At 39.7% G+C, this 27826-nt stretch overlaps 1 protein-coding gene across 1 annotated transcript in view; it reads right to left on the reverse strand.

The window, feature by feature from the left end:
- Slc9b1 (solute carrier family 9 member B1) overlaps window positions 1–27826 on the reverse strand; it is a 38609-nt gene continuing 10783 nt past the window's right edge. Inside the window, exons 3-11 of the mRNA XM_052179186.1 lie at window positions 25802–25969; window positions 24666–24808; window positions 23595–23722; window positions 14912–15087; window positions 7534–7640; window positions 6166–6315; window positions 4305–4413; window positions 3414–3550; window positions 1–394 (exon numbers count right to left, since the gene is read on the reverse strand). Coding sequence (XP_052035146.1) covers window positions 182–394; window positions 3414–3550; window positions 4305–4413; window positions 6166–6315; window positions 7534–7640; window positions 14912–15087; window positions 23595–23722; window positions 24666–24808; window positions 25802–25969 — 1331 coding nt within the window. The 3' untranslated portion in view covers window positions 1–181. The remainder of the gene's footprint in view (window positions 395–3413; window positions 3551–4304; window positions 4414–6165; window positions 6316–7533; window positions 7641–14911; window positions 15088–23594; window positions 23723–24665; window positions 24809–25801; window positions 25970–27826) is intronic.

Raw genomic sequence — 27826 nt, forward strand, 5'->3', positions numbered from 1 at the left:
GAAGTTGACTATTTTTTATTAAATTTACTTTGAACCAAAAACCAGAGGAAAGTCCTGTAGAGAAATTGTGTGTTTAGTGAATCCTGGTTTTCACGAACAGTCTTTATGCTTCTGTACTGTAACGTTCTTTTTTGTCATGTGATATAATTCATGAGACGAAGCAGGTGGTGATGGCAAACGTTTAATTGTGGAAGTTTGAAAGCTCCACCTTTAAAGGGACTCTCACCTCACTCTGTTCAAGTATTTTGGGTCCCAGTATGCCAATGAGGAGGGCTCCGTTTGGAGCTGTAATCAGGATGGCTAGAAAGGCCACCGTCATCACGTTCTTTGCGTAGCTTTCCAAGTGGGGCGCCATGACCCTGGCTGTTTCCAGAGCCAGAGGGCCTAAGACAGCCTGCAGTTAGAGAAGACACAGTGGAAAAATGTTACTCAGAGTTAACACTTAATAAAAGTAAACGGCTGTTATAAACACACACAATGAAACTGAGTGATAAAGTACTGGACAGAGAAAAACCAAGGGTAATGGTATCATTTAGTCATTAATTGTATATTCTCCTAGCAAATATATCTGGAAGAAAGCAACCTGGACAAATCAGAATAGGGAGAAGAGGGAAGAAGAGGGGAGAAATGTTAAATTTAAAATATTTGTTCTGACTCATATGTGGGACACATACGTCTACTTGTGTAAAAATGTCGGCTGGTGGTATAGTTTAGTGGTAGAGCACTTGCCTACCATGTGTAAGAGCTTAAGTTTGGAAAACAAATTGATACATTAGATTTTCCAGTTCTTAGTATTTTCCCAGAATACAAGTTAGCCTGGATGCCAGGAAACACGCTTGGGAAGGAGCTCTTTGCATGACTGCTTGCCTGTCACCCTGTCTTAGGAAATGAGGAACAATATACAAAACCACAGTATGTCACTGGAAGTAGGTGTGACAGACACAGACAGATACACAGACACACAAACATTCTTCTTATAGATCTATTATGCCCTAGAACAAAAATCAGGTTATTATTGTTTCTGACTTAAAGGTAAGATAAAATAACTATGATATTGTTCGTGGATCAGCACTATATGCCAGAAATGATGCTTGAGAGTTTTACAGAAATTATTTCACCCACTCCCATAATATCACTTTTTAGTAAATATGGCCACAGACCCTTATATAAAATGAGCTGAGAGATGAAGGAGTAACCAGCTAATAACTGAGCAGGCAACAGGGCATTCAACAACAAGTCTAGCCTTAAAGCCTTGAGCTCTAACCCTAATCATTGTAACGGCAGCTCTTTGCATGACTGCTTGCCTGTCACCCTGTCTTAGGAAATGAGGAACAATATACAAAACCACAGTATGTCACTGGAAGTAGGTGTGACAGACACAGACAGATACACAGACACACAAACATTCTTCTTATAGATCTATTATGCCTTAGAACAAAAATCAGGTTATTATTGTTTCTGACTTAAAGGTAAGATAAAATAACTATGATATTGTTCGTGGATCAGCATTAAATGGAGAAGAAAAAAAATCGCAGGCAAGCAAGGACTTCCGCCGCCGCCATGTTAACAGTTGGATGATATTTTTTTTTAAATTTTTTTTATTCGATATAATTTATTTACATTTCAAATGATTTCCCCTTTTCTAGCCTCCCCCACTCCCCGAAAGTCCCGTAAGCCCCCTTCTCTTCCCCTGTCCTCCCTCCCACCCAGTTGGATGATATTTTAGTAACAATTCCATTTATTCATGGGAAACAAGGACTTCAGTCTTATTGATAAGAAGTTATTGCAGAATTGGATGATAAAATACAGTTTTATCAATTCAATCTTTTGTTTGTGTAGGCATGCAGGGCATGCTAACCTCAGTCCTGGCTAGGGTGTTTGTTTCTCAACTTGACACAAGTTAGAATGTTTGGGAAGAAGAACCTCAATTGAGAAAGTGTCGCTATCAGATTGCCTGTGTTGTGGGAAAGTCTGCACAGCACTTCTTGATTAATGATTGATATGGGAGGGTCCAGCCCACTGTGGGAGGGCTACCCTAGGATCCATCCATGGTCTGGAATGGTTTAAGAAAGCCAGCTGAGCAAGTTATGGGAGGTAAGCCTGTAAGCAACGCTGGTTCTCCATGACTTTGGCTTTGGGTCCTGCCTCAAGTCCCTGTGCTGACTTCCTTTGATGATGGACTGTGATATCGAAGTCTAAGATGAAATAACCCCTTTTTCCCCAAGCTGCTTTTGGTCATGATGTTTATCACAGCATCAGAAATCTTAACTAAGGCAATTTATTTCCATCAGGTATGATGTCAAGCAGTAGGGAAAAATTAAAAAGGAAACAAATAAAATATTATCAAAGACACTTTCTGTCCTTCCTGTGCAGCGACAGTCATGTGGGTAGCATAAAAACAAATATCTGTATGTGCTTGTGTGCTCATTGGATGAGCAAAGACACACTTACACAAACCAATGTGTCTCCAAAGTCATAGCATTCACCTCTGTAGCAGTCAGTAAAATAAAAACTCACATATTATGATATATACTTATTTTATTTTAAACTTTTGTTTGTTTGTATTGGGATAGGGTCTATACATGCAGCCCTGGCAGTCTTAGACTCGCTATATAGACCAGGCTGTCCTGGATATAGACCAGGCTGTCCTGGATATAGACCAGGCTGTCCTGGAACTTACAGTGACCCGCCTGCCTCTGCCTTCCAGGGGCTGGAATAAAAGTGTATGTCACTACACCTTGATTTATTTGTTATTTAGGGAAGTAGAAAAAGAAAGCATTTTCATAAAATTTAGAGATTATTTGTCCTTTTCTTCTCAATTTCAGAGTAACTGCTTTAAAAATAAAGCTTAAATGTTACATTTAGTGTGCATATGTGCACATTTATGTACATGTATGTGTATGCATGTATGCATGTGCATGCATGCACAAATATGTGTGCCTGTGTTTTGTACTTACATGTGTACTTGCATGTACATGTATATGCACGCTTGTGCATATGGGGAGGCCAGATGACATCAGCTGTTCTCCTCTATTACTCTGCCTTATTTATTCCTGGGAAACAAGGACTTCAGTTTTACTGATGTGCTAGAGGCTGCCAAGCCACAATAATCCTCCTATCACCTCTGCCCCTGCCCTTTGCTCTCCACAGCCAGCGGTGAGATTACTGTGTCTGAAGCCAAGCCTGCTTTTATGTAGGTGGTGGGGACCCAAACTCAGGTTCTATACTTGCTTAGCCAATACTCTTTCTCCTTGAGCATTTTCCCCAGCTCTGGGTTTGAAAATGTAATGAATCAAACAAGACAAAAGTTAGGAAAATTAGATGATAATTTGTGACCCGAGAAATATTTTTCATTTAGAACTTTGAAAACTTGTCAAAACTAAAATTATTATAATGATTTAGTATGTTCCTACCTGGACTGTAGCTTTAGGGATCCATGATAAAGCAATAAATACTTTCTCCTTAAAACGAAAGTTAGCAAAAGACATCAGTACAAAAGTGGCTAACATTCGAACAGATACTGCCAAACCCAAGGTAGCAATGCACATGCCTACAACACATATAAACACATGTAAAAAACAAAGCTATTTTTGCAGAGAGAGATGAATCCTAAAATTTCTGAAAATATTTTGAGGTTGTTGGTTCATTATATCTATTTTTATTTAAAAATAGTAATTATAAAAAAGAATAAAGTAAAAATGAGGTGGTTGTGTGTGTAGGGTGTGGGGTGTAGGGGTGTTTAGGGGTCTAGGGGTATGCATGTCACTTACTCAGCCTATGGCCTCTTTGTGAGACTTACTACTCGACTATACTGGCAAGCCTCAGGGATCCTGTCTCTCCTTCCAGTGTGGCTGAGACTGCTTTTGACATGGGTGCTGAGGATGGATCAAGCACAGTGCTAAGGATTGCATGACTAGCTATTTACCGGCCAAGCCACCTTCCTAGCCTCTGCAGAGGCTTCTGTCTAAAGTCTGAGATGAGGTCATGCTAGGGGACCCTGAGACGGAGGATTGAGACATGGCATTCTGTTCATTCGATGGAATGCTATTAAAGGAATGCAATCACAAGCATGTAATAGTGTCTAGTGTTTCCTGTAGTTGATTTCTTGGGATCACATGGGAGATAGGGTTGCCTTTGATTGAAAACAAGGAAATGTGACAGGAGGAAGACAAGAGAGAGGACGTGATTAGTACCATCTTTGAAGGCCTTCAAAGCTCCTCAAAGACATGGCGTGAACAAGAATAAAGTATTCATCATGGAAAACATCTTGTATTTTCAACCTTCTGCGCTTTATGCAGTCTTACCAATAGTTTTTGATTCAAGAGATTCAACGGATACTTCTGTTCCAACTAGACCAAAAAGAAGTGGCTGAAAAACATTCCATGTGTTTGCAACAATTTTTTGGATGCCAACCTAGAGGAAAGGGAAATATGTTTAAGCTATAGCATGTAAAGATTACTGCACTTCAGATTTTTAACATTTTTTTTATTATTGTAGGCATAAATTTAGCTGCACTTCGAAACTTAAAGCCATTTTTAAAATTTAATAAACTGGGTCAGGTGAGATGGCTCAGTGGTTAAGAGCACTGACTGCTCTTCCAGAGGTCTTGAGTTCAATTCCCGGCAACCACATGGTGATTCACAACCATCCATAATGAGATTTGATGCCCTCTTCTGGTGTGTCTTTAGACAGCTACAGTATATATACATAAGATAAATAAATATTTTTAAAACATAATAAACTGATGATACGTTTTTTTAGGAAAAGGTTTAAAACTCAATTTCTGAGAGTTGAATAATGCCTTTTATTTGGTTAAGGATGCACACACAGCTATCCAGTATGCGGTATCACCTTATCATGTGTTCCAGAAAAGAAAGTCTCTGGAGACCTAGGACTACTCAGAGCGAGCCCTATGGGTAGAAACACCGCACGTGGGCAAGAACATGCACAGCGCATGCCCCCAACCGCCTGGCCTTTCAGAGCAGGGAAAGCTGCCTACTGACAATTCAGGAGCCCCATCCATGACACTGAATTTATAAAGGTCACGAGCAGGCAGGAAGAAAATACTCTGGCACTCTCACAGGCCCGCTTCCCTATGACCTCTCATTTGTTCACTCGTGTTGACCATTTCAAAGTTGTTTTTAGTCACTCTCCTATTCTGTTGACTGGAGTATAAATACTGAAAATCTTTCCAAGTGAGAATATAGCAGTGTCTGTCAAAATAAAGACTATTTTTAACCCAGAAATTCCATTTCTAGGCATCCATTCCTACAGAATACCTGTATATATGAAAAGGATACATGAAGAAATCTGTTCATGGCTGTAATAATTTTATTTTAAAAATGAAACATAAATACATACATATATATATACACACACACATATATCTACAAATATAGTATTGGTTAAAATGATTAATTTATGGGAATAAGCTGACTATGTAGTGGGCAAGGACGAAGGCACCCATTCTGTATGTTTTGATCTTTATGAATATGTTTCCTCCTTTGCACCATTGTTTTTATGCCATCAGTCAAACTGTTTCCGTGGGTAAAGCTGCCTTCCACAAAGTGTGACAACCTGAATTTGAGTCGCAGGCCCAGCCACTGGAAGGAAACAGTGGCTTCTGTAAGTCATCCTCTGACAGGAGAGGCAGACATAGACACTGAAGACCCCACACAGACACTGAGCAGACTGAAGACCCCACATAGACAGCAGACTGAAGACCCCACATAGACAATGAGCAGACTGAAGACCTCATATAGATGGTGAGCAGGCTGAAGATCCCCCTTTGCTGACTTAACTCAAATACTAACTAACATAATAGAATAAAAAACAAAACAAAACGAAACAAAACAAAACAATGTCGTTTGAGGCACAGATATGCTAAATTTTAGGAACATGTTTTCATGGATGAATTGTATAACTAAAAATCTGAAGACTAAAGCCACAGGATCAAATCACAAAAATCTTGGGGAAAACCCTGGTGTAAGAACACAGCTTCCGACTGCTTTCAACTGCTGTTCAGAGAGGCTTTGTGTCCCCAACTCCTCCACCTAGTACCTCACCTCCTGGGGGAAGTGGGCATCTTCTAGCCAGATGGAGGTGATTTCCTGAATGTCCATTATCTATTTCAAAACTCTGTATTTTATCTTAAAAGCAACTCACCTTCTCTTCAGCCCATCGCTTTGCTGCCATGAAGGACAGCACTAGGGTGACCAGCCCTCCAGACCCGTGCAAACCGATGTGCTGGCAGCCTAAGACAGCAGAAATACACATGCTCAGAACTAGGAAGGCTCGCCTCTGTGTAAGTCTCTCCTAGAAATACACATTTAGAAGTTGTTTTACATCAAACATACACAAGGTGGCATTATCTATCTTTTTTTACCCTTTGCTACAGTATTTGTAAAGGTTATTATCAAATAGTCTCCAAATTATTGATTTGATATTCCATCAAAACTTTTGGCAAATGCAGAACCACGTAATAATTCATCATATGTGAGACTTTCACCTTTTACATAGCTCTGTCACCAACAGCAAATGCTTACCAGACTCTGCCTAAAAAGTGAGGAACACCGTTCCTCTGAGAATGTTGTTGAGAATACATATGATAAGATTTCTTTTCTTAAAAGATTTGGTAACTTTGACGCAAATTACCAATACAAGCTGAGGCAGCAAAATGACAATTCTTGTGTTCAAAACCAGCCTCAGCTATACAGTGACTTTGTCTCAAAATTGCCACCAACACCACCCACAAATTGGTCTAAAACCTCTGTCAAAGGGAATGGAGGTAAATGTAAAACAGAAAATATTGAAGGATAAATGGGAACTTATCTCTGTTTCAAAGATGTTTCAGAGAAAGTTTGGGGAAAAAAAGACTCAGAAAATTGTCAAGCATCAATGGCTGCTTTAGTTGAAATGCGGTAGGTGGAAGGGAAATGCAGGTGAGCGGAAGGAAGACAGCAATCATTTTCACTCTTCTCAGTAGTTTAATTTGCCAGATCGGGACATGGTGACAGTAACCGAGAATGCCTGGAATCATCCACTATTAGGCTCTGTTTTAGGCAGACAGTAGGCACCAGGGCTACTTTGGCGGAGTCTTAAGTATGGAAAAACGTTTCACAATCCTTTCTAAAGTCGTCTCAGGAAGTTCTGTACTTCACCCATGCTGTGCCTTGGATGTGGTCTGTCCCCCCAAAGCCCTCACATTACAGGTTTGATTGGGGTGGTGGTGCGGGGCATGATGGGACCTCTGGGAACCAGGGAAACACACTCTTAGAGCAAGTGGTTGGGTTCCAGTCCCTCCTTTCTTTGGCTGTGCTACAGGGCACCTGCAAAGGTACACTTGCCAGGGTGATGGGGCAGTCCACAGCAGACTGCAACTGCCCAAACCTTCTGTGTTACAGATGAGTACCCGGGGAGTCCATTATAGTAACAGTTAAGTGATTAACATTCAACAAACCATACATACATACATATATACATACATACACACACACATATATATATATTTATAAAATTATTATTATTATTTACCTGATCTCCACTTGGAAAATACTGAACAAATACTCCCATAACAATTCCTACCAGCACACCAATAAGAACATCCCGCAAGGACGATAGGACATTGCTAATTATACTACCTGTAAAGGCACAAAACAAGAGAAACTTTTTACTGAGAAATATTTTCATGTATACTATACATTAGAGAATAAGACCTATGTAGCTCATGAGGAAGAATAACACCTCACAGAACAAAGTACAAAACTGGACCATTAATAGTGGTGTGTGTGAAAATGTATTCAGACCTACCTGAAGGTAAATGTGTACTCTTAATAATTTAGTATAGACACACAACTCAAAGTGTCCATTGTATAAATGTGTCAGAAAACAAAGAAATCATGTGCTCTTCTTACACATGACCTTTCAGACCACATGAAGGAGACAAGTGTGGAGCCAGCAATGGACTCTGGCCTGGGGTTGGTCATGCTGACAATTTTGATATGCTCTGTGCAAAACATAGATGGGACAACTTACCAGCAAAACCACATAAAACAATTGTATCAGAAGGTTAATCCTTGACATAGACAAGCCAATTAGGTTTTCAATATGTTTTAATATGAATAAATAATATATACCAAGAATCACTGTGAATAAAAAGTAAACTAACAAATAAAAAACCCTTGATCCTCAATTTTAAAAACGCTCACTTTACTGTGAGCACTGAATTAGCTAACCATGTGTCCGTGTTAGTAATCCCTTCCACTCAGAAGTACAGACTGATATTGATGAGACGCTGGCATGGGAATACTGAGCCCAGACCCTGACAGACATGCCAAATGAACAATAACAAACAGCCTAAAAGCCTGCGTGGAACTCCATAAGCCAACTAAGAAGATGTGATAATCCAGACAGGTGGAAAGCCAAGAACACGTGGAAACAAATAGAACAGCTACATACTGTGCCCTGGCAGCCCAGCCCCCTGCCAGGCTGCCACAGATGGGGGCAGGTGTCCCACCTGCTACTTCTCTACGGAAAGGAACCGAAGGGACAGTTGTAGAGGCTCCTGAAGTGCTGGCCTTTGTCCCCGCTGTTCTCCCACACTCTGGGTACTCATGTGCTGTCAAGAGCAGAGGAGAGGTTGGAGGTGCACTCCTGAACTGGAGCACTTTTGAAACTGTGCCAAGTTGTAGGAGTTCTCTAGCAGAGTTTTTTGGGTCACTTAAGTATACTAAAGTGGCTGGCTACAAAATCAACTCAAGCAAATCTGTAGCCTTTATATACTCAAAGGATTAGCAGACTGAGAAAGAAATTAGGGAAATGACACCCTTCACAATAGCCACAAACAGCATAAAGTATCTTGGGGTAATTCTAACCAAACAAGTGAAAGACGTATATGACAAGAACTTCAGATCTCTGAAGAAGGAAATCGAAGATCTCAGAAAATGGAAAAATCTTCCATGCTCATGGATTGGCAGGATTAATATAGTTAAAATGGCCATCTTGCCAAAGGCAATCTACAGATTTAATGCTATCCCCATAAAAATCCCAACCCAGTTCTTCATAGAGCTAAAAAGAGCAATGCTCAAATTCATCTGGAATAACAAAAATCCCCAGGATAGCTAAAACTATTCTCAACAGTAAAAGAACTTCAGGGGGATTCAGTATCCCAGACCTCAAACTTTACCACAGAGCAATAGTGATAAAAACTGCACAGTATTGGTACATTATCAGGTAAGCGGATCAATGGAATAGGATTGAAGACCCAGAAATGAACCCACACACAAGACTGGCCTCTTTGGCAGAGGATCTGGGTTTAGTTCAAGCCCCACCCCCACCCCCCATGATGGCTAGTAACTGTCTGTAACTCCACTTCAAATGATCCAACACCCTCTTCTGGCTTCTGTGGGCATTGAACACAGTGGGTGCACAAACACACATTCAGGCAAAACACACATAAACATGGAAATAAAAACTCAATAAAAACAAACGTTAAAAAATTAGGACTGGCGAACCAGCTCAGCAGGCATGAAAGCACGTGCAGCGCAAGCCTGGCTCTGACCCAATGCCCAGGGCTCAGGGCTGGAAGGAGACAACAGGGACCAGAGGGATGACTTCACAGCGAGGACAGACTGCTTGTTCAGAGGTTCAAAGTTGTTGTCAGCATTCACAGTGGACAGCATACAGTTGCCTGTGACTCCAGCTCCACAGCTAATGTCTTTTGGGCTCGGAGGGTGGTACCCACATACAGGTAACACACATACACATCAATAAAACTTAAAATAAAACTGAAAATAAAAGAGGAGAGAACCAAGTCCTAAAAGTTGTCCTCTGACCTCCACACATGGCTTGTGCACGCATCCCAAATCCCCTAGCCCTACCATATCCGGCACAGTAGCAATAGATGAAATAATAAAGTCAAAAATAAAGGGGCCAAAAATAAAAAGCAAACCTCTCCACTCCCTAATGGTGGGGGCTCTACCTGCTTAGATGCTGGCCCAGGAGATTGTCAAAACATAAACAATTAGAGCCTCTTACTTGTCCCTCATTCCTAGTGGTCAGTTTTAAGGACAAGTGGCCTTTTCAACTTATGACTTCAAGATAGTGAATTGCTGTCCTGAACTCTATTAAAATACAATTGTACACATATGGCCCAGGAGGCAAGGCCAAATAATTTCTCTTAACTGCTACATAAAAGGACACTCTCAAGAGCACAACACTTTCTTTTTGAGAATTATCTTGCTGTGCTTCTCGCTGGTAAATACTTTTATCTATATGACTCAAGGTTTTCCTGCCAAAGTATGGTCAATGTTCAGAGTTTTTTTTTTTTTTTTTTTTTTTTTTTTTTTTTTTTTATAAGAACCATGGGAGAAAGCTAGGGAGATGGCCCTATTAGTAAAATACTAGATGGCAGGCCTGAGAAACTGATGTGGATCCTCTGCATGTAAAAAGCTGGACATCTCTAGTCTTAGGACCGAGAAGGTGGACACAGGAGCATCTTTAGAACTCACTGGCAGGCAGCATAGCCAAACTGTTGAGCTGCAGGCACAGGGAAAGATCCTGTCTTAACAAATAAAACGGAGGATGATTGAAGAAAACATCCACTGCAAACCTCTGGCCTCCACTTGTACATGTGTACACACACCCACACCACTACACATGCACACAGGTGCACACAGAATAGTGGGAAACAGAAAGAGAAGAGAGGGGAGAGAGAGAGAGAGAGAGAGAGAGAGAGAGAGAGAGAGAGAGAGAGAGAGAGAGAAGGTAGGTTTAGATAATAAGGCTGAGAACTATATTCTTACCTTATGGGGATAACAATTACAGATTTTATTCTTAATTTTCCAATTTTAAAAAAGAAGACAGAGTCTAGCCGGCCTTGAACTCCTGGGTCATGTGCCCCCTTTCCAGTCTCCTAAAATGCTGGGGATGTAGGCATGCTACCACAGCCAGCTCTTTCCACACCACTTTTCAAACTAAAACTATCTTAATGCTTCTATAATGTAGACAACTGAATTTTAAATGCAGGAGATAATCCAATGCTGGTGGAAATGCTCACTTTTGAAAATAATTTTAAAGCTAAGAATCCCAAATAGTGCTTTGGAGACCTGACTTTCTTGCTATGTGTTTTCCACAGTTCCGTGGCCGTCATCTCTGTCAACAGATTTTCACCAACTACACACACATGTCCTCGGGAGGGCAGCCTCTGCACACCTGTCTTCCCAGTGGGCATGTCCTGGGTTAGAATGGCACCTCCTGGTAGTCTCACTTTGGCCACTAGGGTCTTCACCAGCTTCTCACCGCGGGTCACCTCTTCACAGCACAGCAGCTATTTGGCTGCAGAGCTCGGGGTTTTCTGCACCAGTGCTGCCAATTCCCAAGCTCCAGGAAGGCTGAGTGGTCGCTCCTCTTCCAGGTCTTGTCTAGAATTATGTGATGTCCCAACACCATGACTGCCACAGCCACCATGGCTACAGATACTGCCATGCCTTTTCACGTCTTAGAGTACCTGCTGGGAATGTCAGGAAGGAGCTTCCGATATTCCAGAATGAGCAGCAGATAGTGACCTCAAGCAATGGTACACTGTTGGGAGTAGAAGCTGGGGTTGGTGGACTTCCAGCTGTGACAGACTGACTTCATAGTGTCAATCAACTGCATGTGGAGGCAACCATCATGAGATAAATTTCTTTCCAAAAAAGAAAATTGTGTCTGCCAATCCACCTCTGATTTCGGTTTATATGAAATCATCTGCAATTTCATCCATCCAGAGTCCATGGAGAAGAAGCAACTTCCTTTGCAAATCACTTCAGCTCCCTGCACTGGACAAAGCTGAATTCTAGGTGCCAGTTGGGTTCCCATCTGTTTCCCTCAGGAATGCTTCGAGTATATTGTCTCTGCAGGGCCTCCGACCAACTGTGAATTCCAGGGCATTCTCCTTGGCTCTGTGGCTCTAACACTCATTGTGTCTCGGTCACCCTGGTGGGTTCTCAGTCTCAGCAGTGGTGAAGCCTGGGCACTGCCAGCACCTGTGATAGCATGGCCTCTTGTGATATGATGGTGGCTCTTCCCACTTTACTGCAGTCTGGGCTCTTTGTGAGCGTAGCTTCTATTTTCACACTATCTGCCAAGCTGGTCAAGACCAAATACCAGCTTGTGAATCTAAACCAGTGCATTAATATTTTTTGCCTTGACACTACCAAAGCGGCACAGTGTTGCCCCAGCTTTGTATGTTTGAATTGCCTTAACACCAAGCAGCATGTTATTAGGATGGTAAACAACATACGTGTGAAAAACAGTCAATGTATTAGTAACACTATTAATACCACTGCTTATAATTTACTTAGTGAAAACTGACAAGATTCCAAAGCACCAAAACTAAATCAATATCAAAGATAAACTCATTAGAAAAGTTCAACACAAAAATGAAGTCATTTTGTTATGCATTATTTGGGGACCTTTGGAGAATTTGTTGTATTTTTTAATTTTTAAAAGATGTATTGATACAATTAGTGGAGCAGCTGGATGGAAAACTTCCTGCCACCATTTGCACCGGAGAGATGGGCAGTTCCACAACCTTCTGTGCACAGACCCTGCCAGAAGAGAGTTGGTCACCCAGGAGTACGGACACAGGCTTATAGGCCAACAGGAGGGACAAGCTCCAGTCAGAGACAATAAGACCAACTAGCACCAGAGATAACCAGATGGCAAAAGGCAAGCACAAGAACCCTACCAACAGAAACCAAGGCTTCTTGGCAACATCAGAATCCAGTTCTCCCACCACAGCAAGTCCCAGATACACCAACACACTGGAAAAGCAAGAGTTGGATTTAAAACCGTAACTCATGATGCTGATAGAGAGCTTCAAGAAGGACTTAAATAACTCCCTTAAAGAAATATAGGACAACATGAGTCAACAGGTAAAAGCCCTTAAAGAGGAAACACAAAAATCCCTTAAAGAAATACAGGAAATCATGGGTCAACAGGCAGAAGCTCTTAAGAGGAAACATAAAAATCTCTTAAATTACAGGAAAACACAAACAATCAAGTGAAGGAACTGAACAAAACCATCTAGGATCTAAAAGTGGAAGCAGAAACAATACAGAAATCACAAAGTGAGACATCTCTGGAGATAGAAAACCTTGGAAAGAATTCAGGAGTCATAGATGCAAGCATCAACAACAGAATACAAGAGCTAGAAGAAAGAATCTCAGGTGCTGAAGATACTATAGAAAACATTGACTCAACAGTCAAAGAAAATGCAAAATGCATAAAGCTTGTATCCCCAAACATCCAGGAACTCCAGGACACAATGAGAAGACCAAACCTAAGGATTATAGGTATAGAAGAGAGGAAAGATTTCCAACTTAAAGGGCCAGTAAATATCTTCAACAAAATTATAGAAGAAAACTTCCCTAACCTAAAGAAAGAGATGCTCATGAGCACACAAGAAGCCTACAGACTGGACCAGAACAGAAAGTCCTTCTGGCACATAATAATCAAAACACCAAATGCACTAAACAAAGAAAGAATATTAAAAGCAGTAAGGGAAAAAGGGTGAGAAACTTATAAAGGTAGACCTATCAGAATTACATCAGACTTCTCATCAGAGATGATGAAAGCAGCTGGGTAGTGGTGGCTCATGCCTTTAATCCCAGCACAGGAAGGTGGATTTCTGAGTTCGAGGCCAGCCTGGTCTACAGAGTGAGTTCCAGGACAGCCAGAGCTACACAGAGAAACCCTGTCTCAAGAAAAAGAAAGAAAGAAAGAAAGAAAGAAAGAAAGAAAGAAAGAAAGAAAGAAAGAAAGAAAGAAAGAAAGAAGAGAGAGAAGAGAGAGAGAGAGAGAGAGAGAGAGAGAGAGAGAGAGAGAGAGAGAGAGAGAGAATGATGAAAGAAGCTAGAAGATGAAGATCCTGGACAGATGTCATACAGACCCTAAGAGAACACAAATGCCATAGATGGAGAAACCATGATATTCCATGATAAAATCAAAATTACACAATATCTGTCCACAAATCCAGCCCTACAAAGGATAATAGATGGAAAACGACAACACAAGAAGGGAAACTACAGCCTAGAAAAAGCAAGAAAGTAATCTTATTCCAACAAACCCAAAAGAAGATACCCACATAAACATAAAAATAACATCAAAAATAAAAGGAAGCAACAATCACTATTTCTTAATATCTCTTAACATCAATGGACTCAATTCTCCAATAAAAAGACATAAACTAACAGATGTATTTTTCATGTAAATCTTCAATTGTATCAGAAAATGTTTATAATTCCTCTTTCAATTAATTTAGTAATGCTTTTTATGTCTACAGTTTTATCTGCCTTATTTTTTCATGATAATCTTCAATTTTAACGTTTTTCTATTTATTTCTTCTATCAGAAATGTTTTCCATGTAAATCTCTGATTTTTATCACAAGTATTTTTAATTCCACCTTCAATTAATTTAGAAAAGTTTTTTATGATTATCATTTTATCTGTATAATTTTCCATGAAAGTCAATTTTAACGTCACTGTCTATTTTGTGAATTTTATCAGAAATATTTGTAAATCTTCAATTTTACTCGAAAATGTTTATAATTCTACTTTCAATCAACTTAGAATTATTTTTATGTCTACCATTTTATCTGTATAATTTTTCATAATAAACTTCAATTTTAACATGTTTTTCTATATATTTCTATTTTATCAGAAATATTTTCCATGTAAATCTTCAATTTTATTGTAAAATGTTTTTACATGCTTTAAAAAAAAAACCGATCTATTGAAGCATCTTGCTTTGTCAATACAAGCTTTCTATGAAGAATAAAGAGATATTAAAATCTTGGTTAATAAATATAGAGGGAATGTCATAAACCCAGTTTAAAGAACTATAGAAAAAGGTTGTAATTTTCTTATTTACCCGAGGAAAAGACTATGCTCAGGAATGTGTTGAATCCAGTGATGGCCACGATGTCGTCCATACTGCTTGCAGCCACTAGCAAGGTCGGGATGCCTTTCTCAACACCATACCCATTCTCTTGCAATGTTAGCATGTTGGGAACGACAACAGCAGGAGAGACAGCACCTAGGACAAAACTGAAAGGCACACATTGAGGACCCATCTGTTCTTCTAGGCAACTGGTGTTTTGTTGTTCATGTCACAGGACATCACCATGCTTTTAAGTGAAAGCCACTTTGTGGTGACAGGGCACTGTACACGTTATTTAGTGCTGTGTAAGACGTCACAAAGACGTATCCTAAGCACAAACTGTAGGCCTCTCCTCCATCCTTACATCATTTAAAATGAAGATGTCCATACAATTAGAAAATTTATAACACAACTAACAGACAAAGAAGACTCCTTCCTCAAGGGACAAGAAGCCAGTATTCCAAGTGTAAGCAACAGAGGAGGATTTCAGAAGGAAAACACAAGCTGTACCATTTCTTAATCCCACCAGCAAAACACAACAGATTCAGTTTCTCCACAGCCTTGCCAATATGATACATACATGTCAGCCTAATGTTTACACAGAGATATATTTTTTAACTTTTGTTTTCTAATACTTAGAGATAACAAGCATTTCAGATGTTTGTTGGCCATTTGTATTTTTTCAGTGGAGAAAATCTTTGGCACACACACACACACACACACACACACACACACACACACACACACACACACACACGGTTCTTGTGAGAAAGTGTCTTACTCTGTATCCTAGACTGGCCTTGAACTTAAAACAACCTTTCTGATGCAGCTTTCTAAGTGCTGGAATTTAGGCACAAGGCCCCATGCCTAGCTACATAACTTTTAAAATGTTGAATTGTAGAAATTCTTTATATACTGAAGATATTAAGTTCCTAGTAGGTATATGCTTTTTACATATGCACAACCCATTCTGGATACTGTTTCATTATCTGAGCAAAATGATAAAGCCACCTTGGTCTATATATCTGCTTTTATTGCAGGTAAACTGAATTTCATACTCAAGAAATAATTACCAAATTCTAACCTGGGAAGTGAGAAGTTCCACTGTTCAGAGACATGTTCAGAGAGGCAAAACCACATAGGTTGTGGCTGTTAAGTGCATCAGATTTTACTAATGTAATTCATAATTTTTTAGCTTGTATTTGCTGGGATATTGTACATCTGCAGTGATGGCTACAGTTCTCAGAAAGGCAATCTGCTCCATGCTATGTTATAAGGCTCATGTATCTTACAGTGAAGGCGTGTTTGAAGCTGTCAACTTTTTGTTTGTTTTAAGACAGGGTCTCTTTCTATAGCCCTGGTTGTCCTGGAACTTGCTATGTAGACCAGGCTGGCCTTGAACTCTCAGAGATTCCCCCTCTCTACCTCCAGAGAGCTAAATTAAAGGCATGCACACTATACCTGGGTATGGCTTTCTAGTTTACTAGACAATTAGAAGGTACATTGAGTAATAAACTGTAAAAAAAAGTTTGGAATTTTCTCAAATCTTATATGACTTCCTTTACATAGCATTTTCTACTGAGAGCTTTTTTTTTTTTTTAAGATTTACTTATTTATTATATATACGAGTACACTGTAGCTGTCTTCAAACAAACCAAAAGAGGGAATCAGATCTCATTACAGATGGTTGTGAGCCACCATGTGGCTTCTGGGATTTGAACTCAGGACCTTTGGCAGAACAGCCAGTGCTCTTAACCACTGAGCCATCTCACCAGACCTACTGAGAGGTTAACACATAACTTATATAAGATTCCAAATCTAGGACTTTGCTTCTAGAAAACTTTGGGTATTTTCCTTAGTAATAAAATGCCCCTTTCTCTTTAACACATAAGTAGCACAGATAGCAATCTCCAGTTATTGTAACATCTACAATATGCAAATAAGCAACTATTAAATAATATGAGATTTGGAGAGTGTCCTAGTTTGGTTTCTATTTCTGTGATAAATACCATGACCAAACTTGGAGAGTTTATTTTTTTTTTAGAGTAGATCGCAAAGGTAAGACCGAGCAGGAATCCATTTAGGAACTGAAGCAGAGGCCATGGAAGAATGCTGCTTACTGGCTGGTTTCCATAGCCATGGAAGAATGCTGCTTACTGGCTGGTTTCCTCAGACTGCTTCTATATCTAACTCAGAACCACCTACCCAGGGGTGGCACTGACACCAGCAGGCTAGGCTCTCCTAGATCAGTCATCAGTCAATAAAATGCCCCATAGATCTGCCCACAGACCAATTTGAAGGAGCCATTTTTTTTCAGTTGAAGATGTTTTCTTCCTAGATGACCTCTATGTCAGGTTGACAAAAACAATCTACCAGAAAAAGTAAGCCCTTGTCAACTTGACATACTAATACATTACTATTAAACCATAACCTTTCCTTTCTTGTTTAGCCCCAAGATTTCATAGTATGAATATCAGAATATAAACCATATTCCAACTTTTAAAATCCTACTATCTTTAAATATCACTTTATAGGCAGATGAAACTCTGAGTTCAAAGACTATCTGGTCTGCAGTTTAAGTTCTAGACCAGCCAGCACTACATAGTAATAGCTTGTCTTAAAAAAGAAATACTTTAAATACAATCTTTTATGCTGGTCATGATTGGTGAACACCTTTAACCCCAGAACTCAGGAGGCAGAGGTAGACAGGTCTGAGTTCAAGGTGAGTCTGGTCTACATGAGTTTCAGGACAGACAGGACAAACAGGCCTACACAAAGAAACCCTATCTCAAAAAACTAAAAAAGACAAAACAAAAAACAAAAACAGTTTAATCTTTTAAAAATATGTAAATGTCTCTAAAACTTCAAAGTTTCTTTGTGATCACCTGTAAAATAAAAAAATAATAATAAAGAAAAAAAAGTTAAATAATACTTATTCTAGAAGAGAAGAACTAGGTATAGTCATCCTCAAACCAAAGTAAAACTGAAGTCCAAGAGTGTAAAAAGTCCAGTTCTTGTCATCTCGAATCCACCCATGATCCTCTAGGCACCCAGGTCCCTGGCTCTGCCATCCACAGCTCACACAGCTTGTCTCATAGGCTTAGGCTGGCTCCATGCCACATCTGTCCCTGATCTTTGCAGCCATCCTCAGTTCTGGCATTTCCAACATGCAGTTATCTCACAGGCTGAATCTTTACCAGTGGCTTCTTTCAGACCACATGCTCCCAAGCTTCCGCCTCTCCCCGAGCCCCCCACTTCTGGGGTTTCCACCGCAAGCTGAGCCTCCACCAGTGGCCTCTCTCCGGCCTTTCACTGTGCCAAGCTTCTCTGCTCTCCATAGCCCCTTCCTGCAAAACCATGACCGCCTGGGAAACTCTTACGTATTACCAAGTTAAGCTGTCTGCATGAGACGCAGCCTTGGCCCTCTCTGAACCATAGCTTCTGTGTGATGACCCTTAGGAAATATGCCGAGATTTCACTTCAGTGAAGCAGATCTCTTGTTAATCACCACTGCAGCCCCAATGAGCGCACCCATTAACCCAGAAAAAGGCATAAAGCAAAGGTTTCACTTCAGTGGTTTTAGTTTCTTGTTAAACGCCATTGATTCTTCAGTTCTAGCTGATCAGAAACCACATCATCTTAATAGAAAATATTACATGAGTGGCCTAGGTAGAATCTTTGCTTCCCTTCAAAACTTTACATGCCAGGTCTCCATCATCTGTATCCCTTTCAGCATCCCCATCTTCCAAGATCCTTCAACAGTTCATCAAGCTCTGAACATTCAATGGCTTTTCTAAGCCCCATGTTCCAAACCCATCCACAATCCTCCCCCAAAACAATGTAGTCAGGTTTGTCATAAATATTCCATGATAGTGGTAAACATTTCGGTCCTAATTTGGTTTGTACTGTGTGTTAAAGACCATGACCAAAAGCAACTTGGGGGAGGAAAGGGTTTCATGTAATCTTTTGGCTCATGGTCCATCATGGAGAGAAGTCAGGGCAGGAACTCTAGGCTGGAACCTGGAGGCAGGATAATGAAAAGACAATGGAGGATTGCTCACTGCTTGCTGGCTTGCTCCTCATGGCTGATGCATCTGTTTCCTTATGGTACTCAGGAGGGCACTGCCCTCAGTGGGTTGGTCCCTCCCATATCAAGCATTAGTCAAGGAAACACCCCATTGACTTTGCTACAAGCAATCTAATGGAGGAATTTTCTCAACTGATGTCCCTTCTACGTGACCCTGCTTTGTGTCAAGCTGACAAAAGCACACCGTGTATAAATCTTGAAATGTAAAAGTCTGTATCAGAGGAAAGATACATGCTCTAAGTACATACTGTACTTGGAGCAACCAGAGCCCGCCTCCTACTACAGATGGTCCCTAAATAGTAAACATACACAGAATCGGCCAGGAACACTCTCAGTACAGCTCCCAGATCTCAGCAATTCACTTACAAAATGTAAGATCCAAGTAGGTATAGCTCAAGGGTAATTTAAAGCAGAAATAATTAGCAGGCAGAATTTCCCATTCAGTTATATAAAGTCTATGCAAGCAAACTCTGTGGGCACCAGACACGCACATGGTGTACAGACATTCATTAGGCTAGCACTCACAAAATAAAAATAAATACATCTTTAAAACAAACAAAAATCCACATTAAATGCACAAATATGTGTGTGCGTGTGTGCATACTACACTTTCTATAGAAGAACAATGGGTAATTGAAAGTTAAAAAAAAAACGATAAAACAAGAAAACTTGGGCTTTGTGTAGGTCTGGTGGCACACACCTTTAATCCCAGCTGTAGCAAAGGCAGGCAGATCTCTGTGAGTTTGAAGCCATCTTGGTTTACAGTGAGCATTCCAAGACAGCCAGGGCTGCTACACAGAGAAACCCTGTTTCGAAAATACAAAAAGAATAACAAAAAACAAAAAAACCCCAACTTTTTAAGAGTATCAAAAAAACAGAAAAATACTTAGCAATTAACCTGAAAAGCCTGTATCATATTTACACTAAACACCCGCAAACTATAACACATTGATTGAAAATTAAGTAAGACTTAATTAAATGGATAGGTTAGGTCACTGCCATAGATTCTACACTGTGTCCAAATTATCTATAGAGTCAATTCAATAACATTAAAAATCCAAAAAGCTATTTTTAAATAATAATTGACAAACTAAGCTAAAATGAGTATGAAAATGTTAAGAACTCAGAACAAATAATCCAATCCTATAAAATACTAAATAGTTATTATATATGAGTATTAATAATGATTTTCTGGCGAAGCTGTTCCAGTGCAGTAACTGGTGCTGGAACAACTATAAACACTTGCAGAAAAGCAATGCAGGCGTACCTCAGTTCCTACCTCCTGGCACACAATGAAAATTGACTGGTGGTGTACCTGCCTAAGACCAAAAGCTTGTATTAGAAAATCTGTGATACTATACAAATAGAATCAACCATAAAAGAAACAGAAAACTGGAATCAAATTTTAAATCTCTTCATCCGAGACACTGTTAAAAATTAATGGGGAGATTAGGAAGCCACAGGTGAACAGAGACGAAGCAGAGCCCGGCAGGAGGGAAAGATTCGAGAGACATGTTGTGGTGCACAGGGACAGTTGACACACCGTACTCTGGAGCACTCCTGGGCGTGCTGCATCTTTTCCCCACAACACTTAACTGTTAGGTCCTGATGGAGTTACATTTAGCCACTTTGTGACACATGTGTATTTCTCAGTATCATGTATATATCACCACACCTGCCTCCTTAAAACAAACAACTGTTTTGTTTTGTGAACTTTAAAAAAAGAAATCCGAGCCAGGTGGTGGCAGTGCCATGCCTTTGATCCCAACACTAGGGAGGCAGAGGCTAGTAGACCTCTCAGTTCAAGATGGCCAAGCTACACAGAGAAACACTGTTTCGAAAACAAACATAAAAATCTGAATGTTTTCTACTTTCAACTTTTTAACTTAAACATTTTAAGTCTTTACTTCCTTTGACATGTACTGCAAGAAAAAAAATATCAAAATGTAGTTTGTCCTCAAATAATATTCTAATTACCTCAGTACACTTTTCAACTAAAACTTCCTTATTCTGACTTGAAATGTCACCTTATCATAAGTGCTATTCACACATGCATAGGGCTGAGTACGTAAAGCCCTGTGTTCAGACTACAATTACACTCACTACAGGTTGTGTAACTTGAAGTGATTCATCTAACTATCCTGTAACTGTCTTTCCATCTATAAAGCTGAAATAATGTGAGACTGAAACCATCATGACAAACATAAAGAGGAGCTAACATGTGAGAAGCTCACAGAAGAATTGGAAAGTTCTTCAAAAATGTCCATTCACTGCCACAGTAAGTACAGGAATAAAGTGAGATGCTAACCACTTCCCGTGGGCATTTCTGCTGTCTGAGATAGGCACGACCTCTGAATGGAGAGACAGGGTACTCTTCTTCTGATGTGGCACTGTAACTTGGAGAAGCTGCCAGGGGCTTCCTGTGCTCAAGGCAATGAGACTTGAATGCTGTATCTGAAAGTTAATAGCTTATAGACAGAATTTGAAACCATAGAAGTCACAGAAGAATGAGAAGGTCTCATATTGGTCCTATACTATTCCTATACTTAAAGGCTAGAAGACAGAAAAGGATGACTGTTAGAGAAAACAGGAAGAAAGGTTTGCCAAGTTAGGGACTGTTATGGATAGAACTGTGTCCCTGTCCTCACAAATCCACGTCAAGCTGTCTGGCAATAAGGCTGCATTCAGAGAGGAAGCCTTTGAAGAAGCAGCAACAACAGTTAAAGGCAGTCATAAGTTAGGTGGGCCTGGATCAAAGAGGCCCAGTGCCTCTTAAGAACAGGAAGAGACCACAAGGATGTCTCTAATGAGAGGACAGGCTACGAAATGATGCAGAAAGACGGTGGCAATCTGAAAGCCAGAGAGAAAGTCTTCAAGAGAGACCAAACCTGCCAGCAGCTTCATCTTGGCCTTCCAATCTTCAGAACTTTGAAGAATACATTTCTGTTCTTTTAGTCACTATTTAGCTGGTTGTGGAAGGAATTAAAAGCAAGTCACATACTAGAAGGAAAATTCGGATTATATATCCTAGATGAAAGACTTTGGTCTACAACATAAACGCAGTGAGCTGGAGAGATGCTCAGCGGTTAACAGCACTGGCTGCTCTTCCCAAGGGTCTGGGTTGAAATGCCAGAATGTACAAGGCATCTCTCACAATCATATGGGACTCCATGTCCAGGGGATCTGACACCCTCTTCTCACGTCTGTGGATGCAGCATGCATGTAGTACACAGATATACAAGCAGGAAGAACACTCATATACATAAAATAAAAAGAATATAAACATCATTTGAAATTCAGTACGAAAACAAGGAGCAACATTTTTAAAACTGGCAGAAGATTTAACTGTCCCTTTAGCAAAGCAGCTGTACGGGTAGTCCCAGTACACAGAGCAGTGCTTAGTGCCAGTGCTTATCAGAGAAACAGGCTAAAGCCAAACTAGAGACACTCACAGTCTCTAAGAAATGCGTGAGGGAGTCAGGAGTATCGGTGCAGAGGCCGTGATGCCCTGGTAATTTTCGACTGAAGGGATAACCAGAAAAAACGCCAGTGGCTGTGATTTAACTTTATAAATAATAAAAACATGGTGGGAGTGTAGCTCAGTGACAGAATCCTTGCCTCATATACTTGAGGCAGTGGGCTTGATTTCCAGCACAGATATGTGTGTGCATATGTATGTATGTATGCATGCATGCATGCATATATGTGTTAGGGTATTTCACGATAAAAGTGTGAGATTCACTTTATTTGGCAATGAGAATGTAGTGGGTGATTGTTTTACAAATTTGACAGGAATATATAAGTGGATGCAAGAGTTAATGAGCTGAAATGAAAATAGAGCCGGGCCATGGTGGCGCAGGCCTTTAATCCTAGCACTTGGGAGGCAGAGGCCTACACAGCAAACCCCTGTATCGAGAAAACCAAAAAAGAAAAAGAAAAAAAAAAAAGAAAATGAAAATAAGTTACAAGCTATGGACAGCGCTTCCAACTGAAGCTGAAGGATTTTAACATGAGGGAATGGATAATAGAGAAGATTGATGGGGAACTGTGCTGACAGAAAAGGGTGTTTGGCATTTTAATGCTCTGAGAATAGAAGCATTTTTAATTACATGACCATTAATAAATTCTCTCACCTATATAATAAGTATATGTGTATGTGTACAAACACATATGTACACACAATACAATAGTGTATGAGAAAGAGGTCATTTGACATACTAAAACACACAACAGGAGCAGGACTAAGATGAGGGGCTACACACTATACTGTACCATCTAACACTCTGCACTACACTGAAGAACTAAGAATGCATGAGAAACTGATAGCGGGGCTTTTCAGACAGGGCCTCGCTGTGCACCTCTGACTGGCTTCGCACTGTCAGCCTCCCTGGGGTGGGGTCCCAGCAGCAGTTGGCACACATGGAACAAGAGCCTATCTCTGATCAATTGATTTTTGAGGATTCTTGCTCACCCCTAATAAAATGATTTTAATGAAGAAATTGGCTATACAATCTTCAGAGTGTTTAAAGCTTTAACCAAATAATTTAACTGTGAAATTTCATGTTATGAGGGAAGGAAAAATATTACCCTAATAGGAACCCCCACTGCCAAGGGAAGTTCATAATGAAGTGGGAGAAAAAAGCAGCTGAACAGGCCTCAAAGAGGCAGGGACCAAACGACAGCCTCAGACAAACTCCCTTCAGATGCTTCAGAGCCTGAAACAGAAGAGGCTGCGTTTAGATCAATTACAAAGGCCAACAAGGCCATTGTTAGGCAAACATTACAGCACACCATTTCTTTGAGGGATAGTAATTATTTCTTGATAAAATGTACTTATAGTCACTTGTAAAGATTTACTTTTCTAATTATTTCTACCTTCTTTAATTGTACATTACAGTGATATTATCCCATTGGATTTTCCCCACCAGTTAATTGGTAGTGAACTACTTAATAGTAGTAATAAAAAGGGCTAATATGTCAAAAGTTAAAAAAAAATTCAATATATTTCAAAAGGAAAAAATTTCTATTTCTTTATGATGATTTAGTCTCAATCATCACTAATAATAATTATTTACCCTTTGGTATAATTTCATTAGCTCTTTATATACACTTCTCACACTTATTTCTGTAGCTATTATGTCCATGACAAGTTACCTTTCAATAATTCAAACAGATTTCTGATCTCCAGATTATAGTATTTTAAGAAATATTTTAAATAAGCTTTTAAAATAATACAAAGTTAATCATAAACATATTTATACATAATCATAAAACAAATTATTGCAATTTTTGATCTCTCTTTGAAGTAGAGAAAAGAAAGCTTTTATAGGATTGCCTGATCCTTTGTTAACTGGAAGTAAGCAGTGCCTGTGGGAAAGCCTGTCAGTGGTCCTGCCTAAGGCATGTCGATTCCTGTGCAGGTTACTAAAGAAGATCACTAACAGAGATCTTAGATCATAGTGATTTCTCTTCATATAAATACTAAGGGCTAAAAATAGAAATTATGGAACCAACATTTGGTCAAGTCTTTGACCTTTATCTTACTTTTACATGTAGACTCTACTTAGAACAGCTATACCAAAAATCTTGCTTCTTTTCGTTTCTGTTATTTTCTAATATATAAAAGAATTTTTACTCAAGATTGAATAGGAAACTTACCTCTGGGTCCAGTCCAAGCCCAGCTCGTATTAGGATAATAGTAAGGGCAGTGTTTCTTAAAGCTGAAGACCATGTGGTAGGAATACGGACAAATTCGTAAATAATCGGAACATTCCTGATGGTAAAACCAGCCAGTAACATCCCTAAGGCAGGAGGGAAGGAAGGTAAAAGGAAGTAGAAAACAGTATATCTGATTAAGTTGTTTTTTCCAAGACAGAAACATGGGGTAGGCTGCATACAAGCTAAAGTTGTGCATAGATAAAGGAATGCAGAGCAAACATGTGTAGGTGTGGTGCAGGTGTAGTGCAGGTGTGGTGCAGGTGTGGTGCGGTTAACAATGAAGTGATGCCAGGACACAGACAGCAAGAGTGAGAGTGAAAATGCGAGGCAGAGGTCAGATCATGGAAGGCTCCTCCTCTTTGGCAGAGCCAAGGTTTTATAAAGGAATTTATATAAGAGTTGCAGTTTTTATGTGTTGGTCTTGGGGAATTAGCCAGTGATTAAACAGGCCACAGAGACCAGTAAGAAGGCTATGTCATTGTTCATGGGTAAAGAGTCAGTAAATATTTAGAGAAATTTGGATTCAAGGGTATCTTGGACATGTTAAGAGGTGCTTTGCCTATTTAGATGTATTGGTTACGTAGAAGATATGAGACCTCAGAAAGAATGCTCCCACTAACTTTCCTGTCCACCTGTGGATCACAGAAGATAAGATGAAGAAGATGCATAGCAGAGGAGTGGCAGATTGGCATATATAACAGATGCTCACACGGCTTACGCAGTACTCACAGGGTATGGGTGCAATGTTTTAGTTCCATGACATGTACACAACTTCAGCCTTTTCTAAATGTTCTTTCTTCTAGAATGCATTTTAAACTAAGCTTAACAATGAATTAAATAATAAACCAATGTCAATAATATACTCAGGATCTTCAAATTATTTTTAAAAATAGACTGTAAAATATCTGTGTGCAGAGCATAGACCTCTACAGAAAGCTGAATATACATTCCCAGTAAATGCATATAATCAGAAGTTAGATAGGCCTTATTAAATAAAATTATATATCTAGTTCAAACAGAAAAATGTTCAAGATTTAGAAATCATCAACAAAGAATACAGATGATTATACACTCACCAAGAAGAGGTGGGAGGGGAGGCACTACAGGTATTCTAATAACTTCTAAAATTTTACCCCCAAGGAAAGAACTGTAAAAAATAACTACAAGTCCAAACAAATTTCCACCAGGGAGAACTTCTTGACCTATAAGGGCCCAGAGTAGAGTCCATAATACAATGAGTGTAACTCCTGAAATATAAAAAAAAATTACATTTATATAGCTATAAGTACATGTATCAAACATGAATTTTATTAACTACATTAATATGCAGACTTACATAGCTACTCACAATGTTGATTAATACTGCTATAATTGATTGATTGGTTGATTGATTATACTGCTATAATTGAAGGATAGCTGTAAAGACATATTTCAGAGCCTCTATCAGTTTATAGGACAAGTTTTAAACACTTTTCTGAAATCATTTTAAGGAGCCATAAAGCCCGATGATTTATGCCAATCTCTGAAATCCATGTAAATATTGAAGGAGAAAATCAGAACCCATTCCACAAGACTGTTTGTTGAACTCAGCATATGTTCCATGGCACGTATGTCCTCTCATTACACATGCATGTACATACACGCATGCATACACATATATGTGCACAAAGAAAGACAGGAAAATAAAACAAAACATTTCTCAAGCCAGGGTTTCTCTGTGTAGCCCTGACTGTTCTGGAACTCCCTCTGCAGACCACACTGGCCTTGAGCTCACAGACACCTGCCTGCCTCTGCCTCCTGAGTCCTGGGATACAAGACCAGATATATGTTTTTGTAAGTACTAGAAAGGGCAAAGCCTGGGGCAAAAATGAACCGGATATTGTGGGAATAATTATAAGGTACTTTCTGAGCAGGAAGTTGGTGGGGAGGGTGAGTAAATACCTAAGTGCAGAAGTGTTGGTGGTGCAGAGTTGGGAGATGGCTCAAGACACAAGAGCATTTGCCATGTAATTCTGGCTGCCTGAGCCTGATCTCCAGCACCCAAGTCAATATACTTCACGCTGGGGCTTACATCTAATCCAGCACAGCACTGCCGTGGGGAGATGGGGGTTGGAGGCAGGAGAATGAGCAGGAAGTTTGTGTAGGCAGTGTAGTGCAGAACAAAGAAGATACTTTATCCCAAGAACCAGGTAGGAGAGAACTGATTCCTCTCAAATTGTCCCCTTGCCTGAATAGAATGTCCCTCCGACCCATCAGGTATCTATCAACTAAGTTATGTAACAGGGACGCAGGAAACCCACGAGCAAATAAACCAAACAACAATGACAACACACACAAACAAAAGATGTTAGGTGTGGGAAGCCAAGTGACTGAAGGATCTCATAGTCCAACAAGAGGCAGCCTGACAGAAGAGGTCTTAAAATTCCTAGCTTGGGGGCTGGAAAGATGACTTAGCAGTTAAGAGCACTGACTGCTCTTCCAAAGGCCCCGAGTTCAATCCCCCCAGCAACCACATGATGGCTCACAAACATCTGAAATGGGACCAATGCCCTCTTCTGGGTGTGTCTGAAGACAATGACAGTACTTCTATAAAATAAATCTCTAAAAAAAAGTTCCTAGCTTTTGCCATATATAATTCTTTTGGCATTCTAATATATTCCTTCTAGTAAGGCTATATTTACTGAGTAAAAAAGTATTCTTTTAAAATTAATCTATTTATTATTCTGTCCAACATCACATGTAGAATATTCAAAACAAAGGAGCAAGGTCTGATTAAGTGAAGGGGGAACAGGAAGAAAATCAAGCCAGCTAGATCCTCATGACAGATGGGACACACACAACGAAACTAAACTAAAATTAAATAGCACCAATGAACATACAAAAATCAGTAGCCTTCCTATATGCCAATAGAAAACATGCTGAAACCAAATCATGAAAAATAGTTCTATTCATAACTACCACAAAAAAATAATCCTTGGAATAAATCTAACCAAAGAGGAAATCAAATAACTCAATTAAAAAAAAATGAGTTACTGAAATGAGCTAAAAGTCCTCAACAATGAGAGAACTGGGAACAAAGACTACAGTGAAATTCCATCTTA

This window comes from Apodemus sylvaticus, chromosome 4, assembly GCF_947179515.1.
Source record: "Apodemus sylvaticus chromosome 4, mApoSyl1.1, whole genome shotgun sequence".
Classification (NCBI taxonomy): Eukaryota; Metazoa; Chordata; class Mammalia; order Rodentia; family Muridae; genus Apodemus; species Apodemus sylvaticus.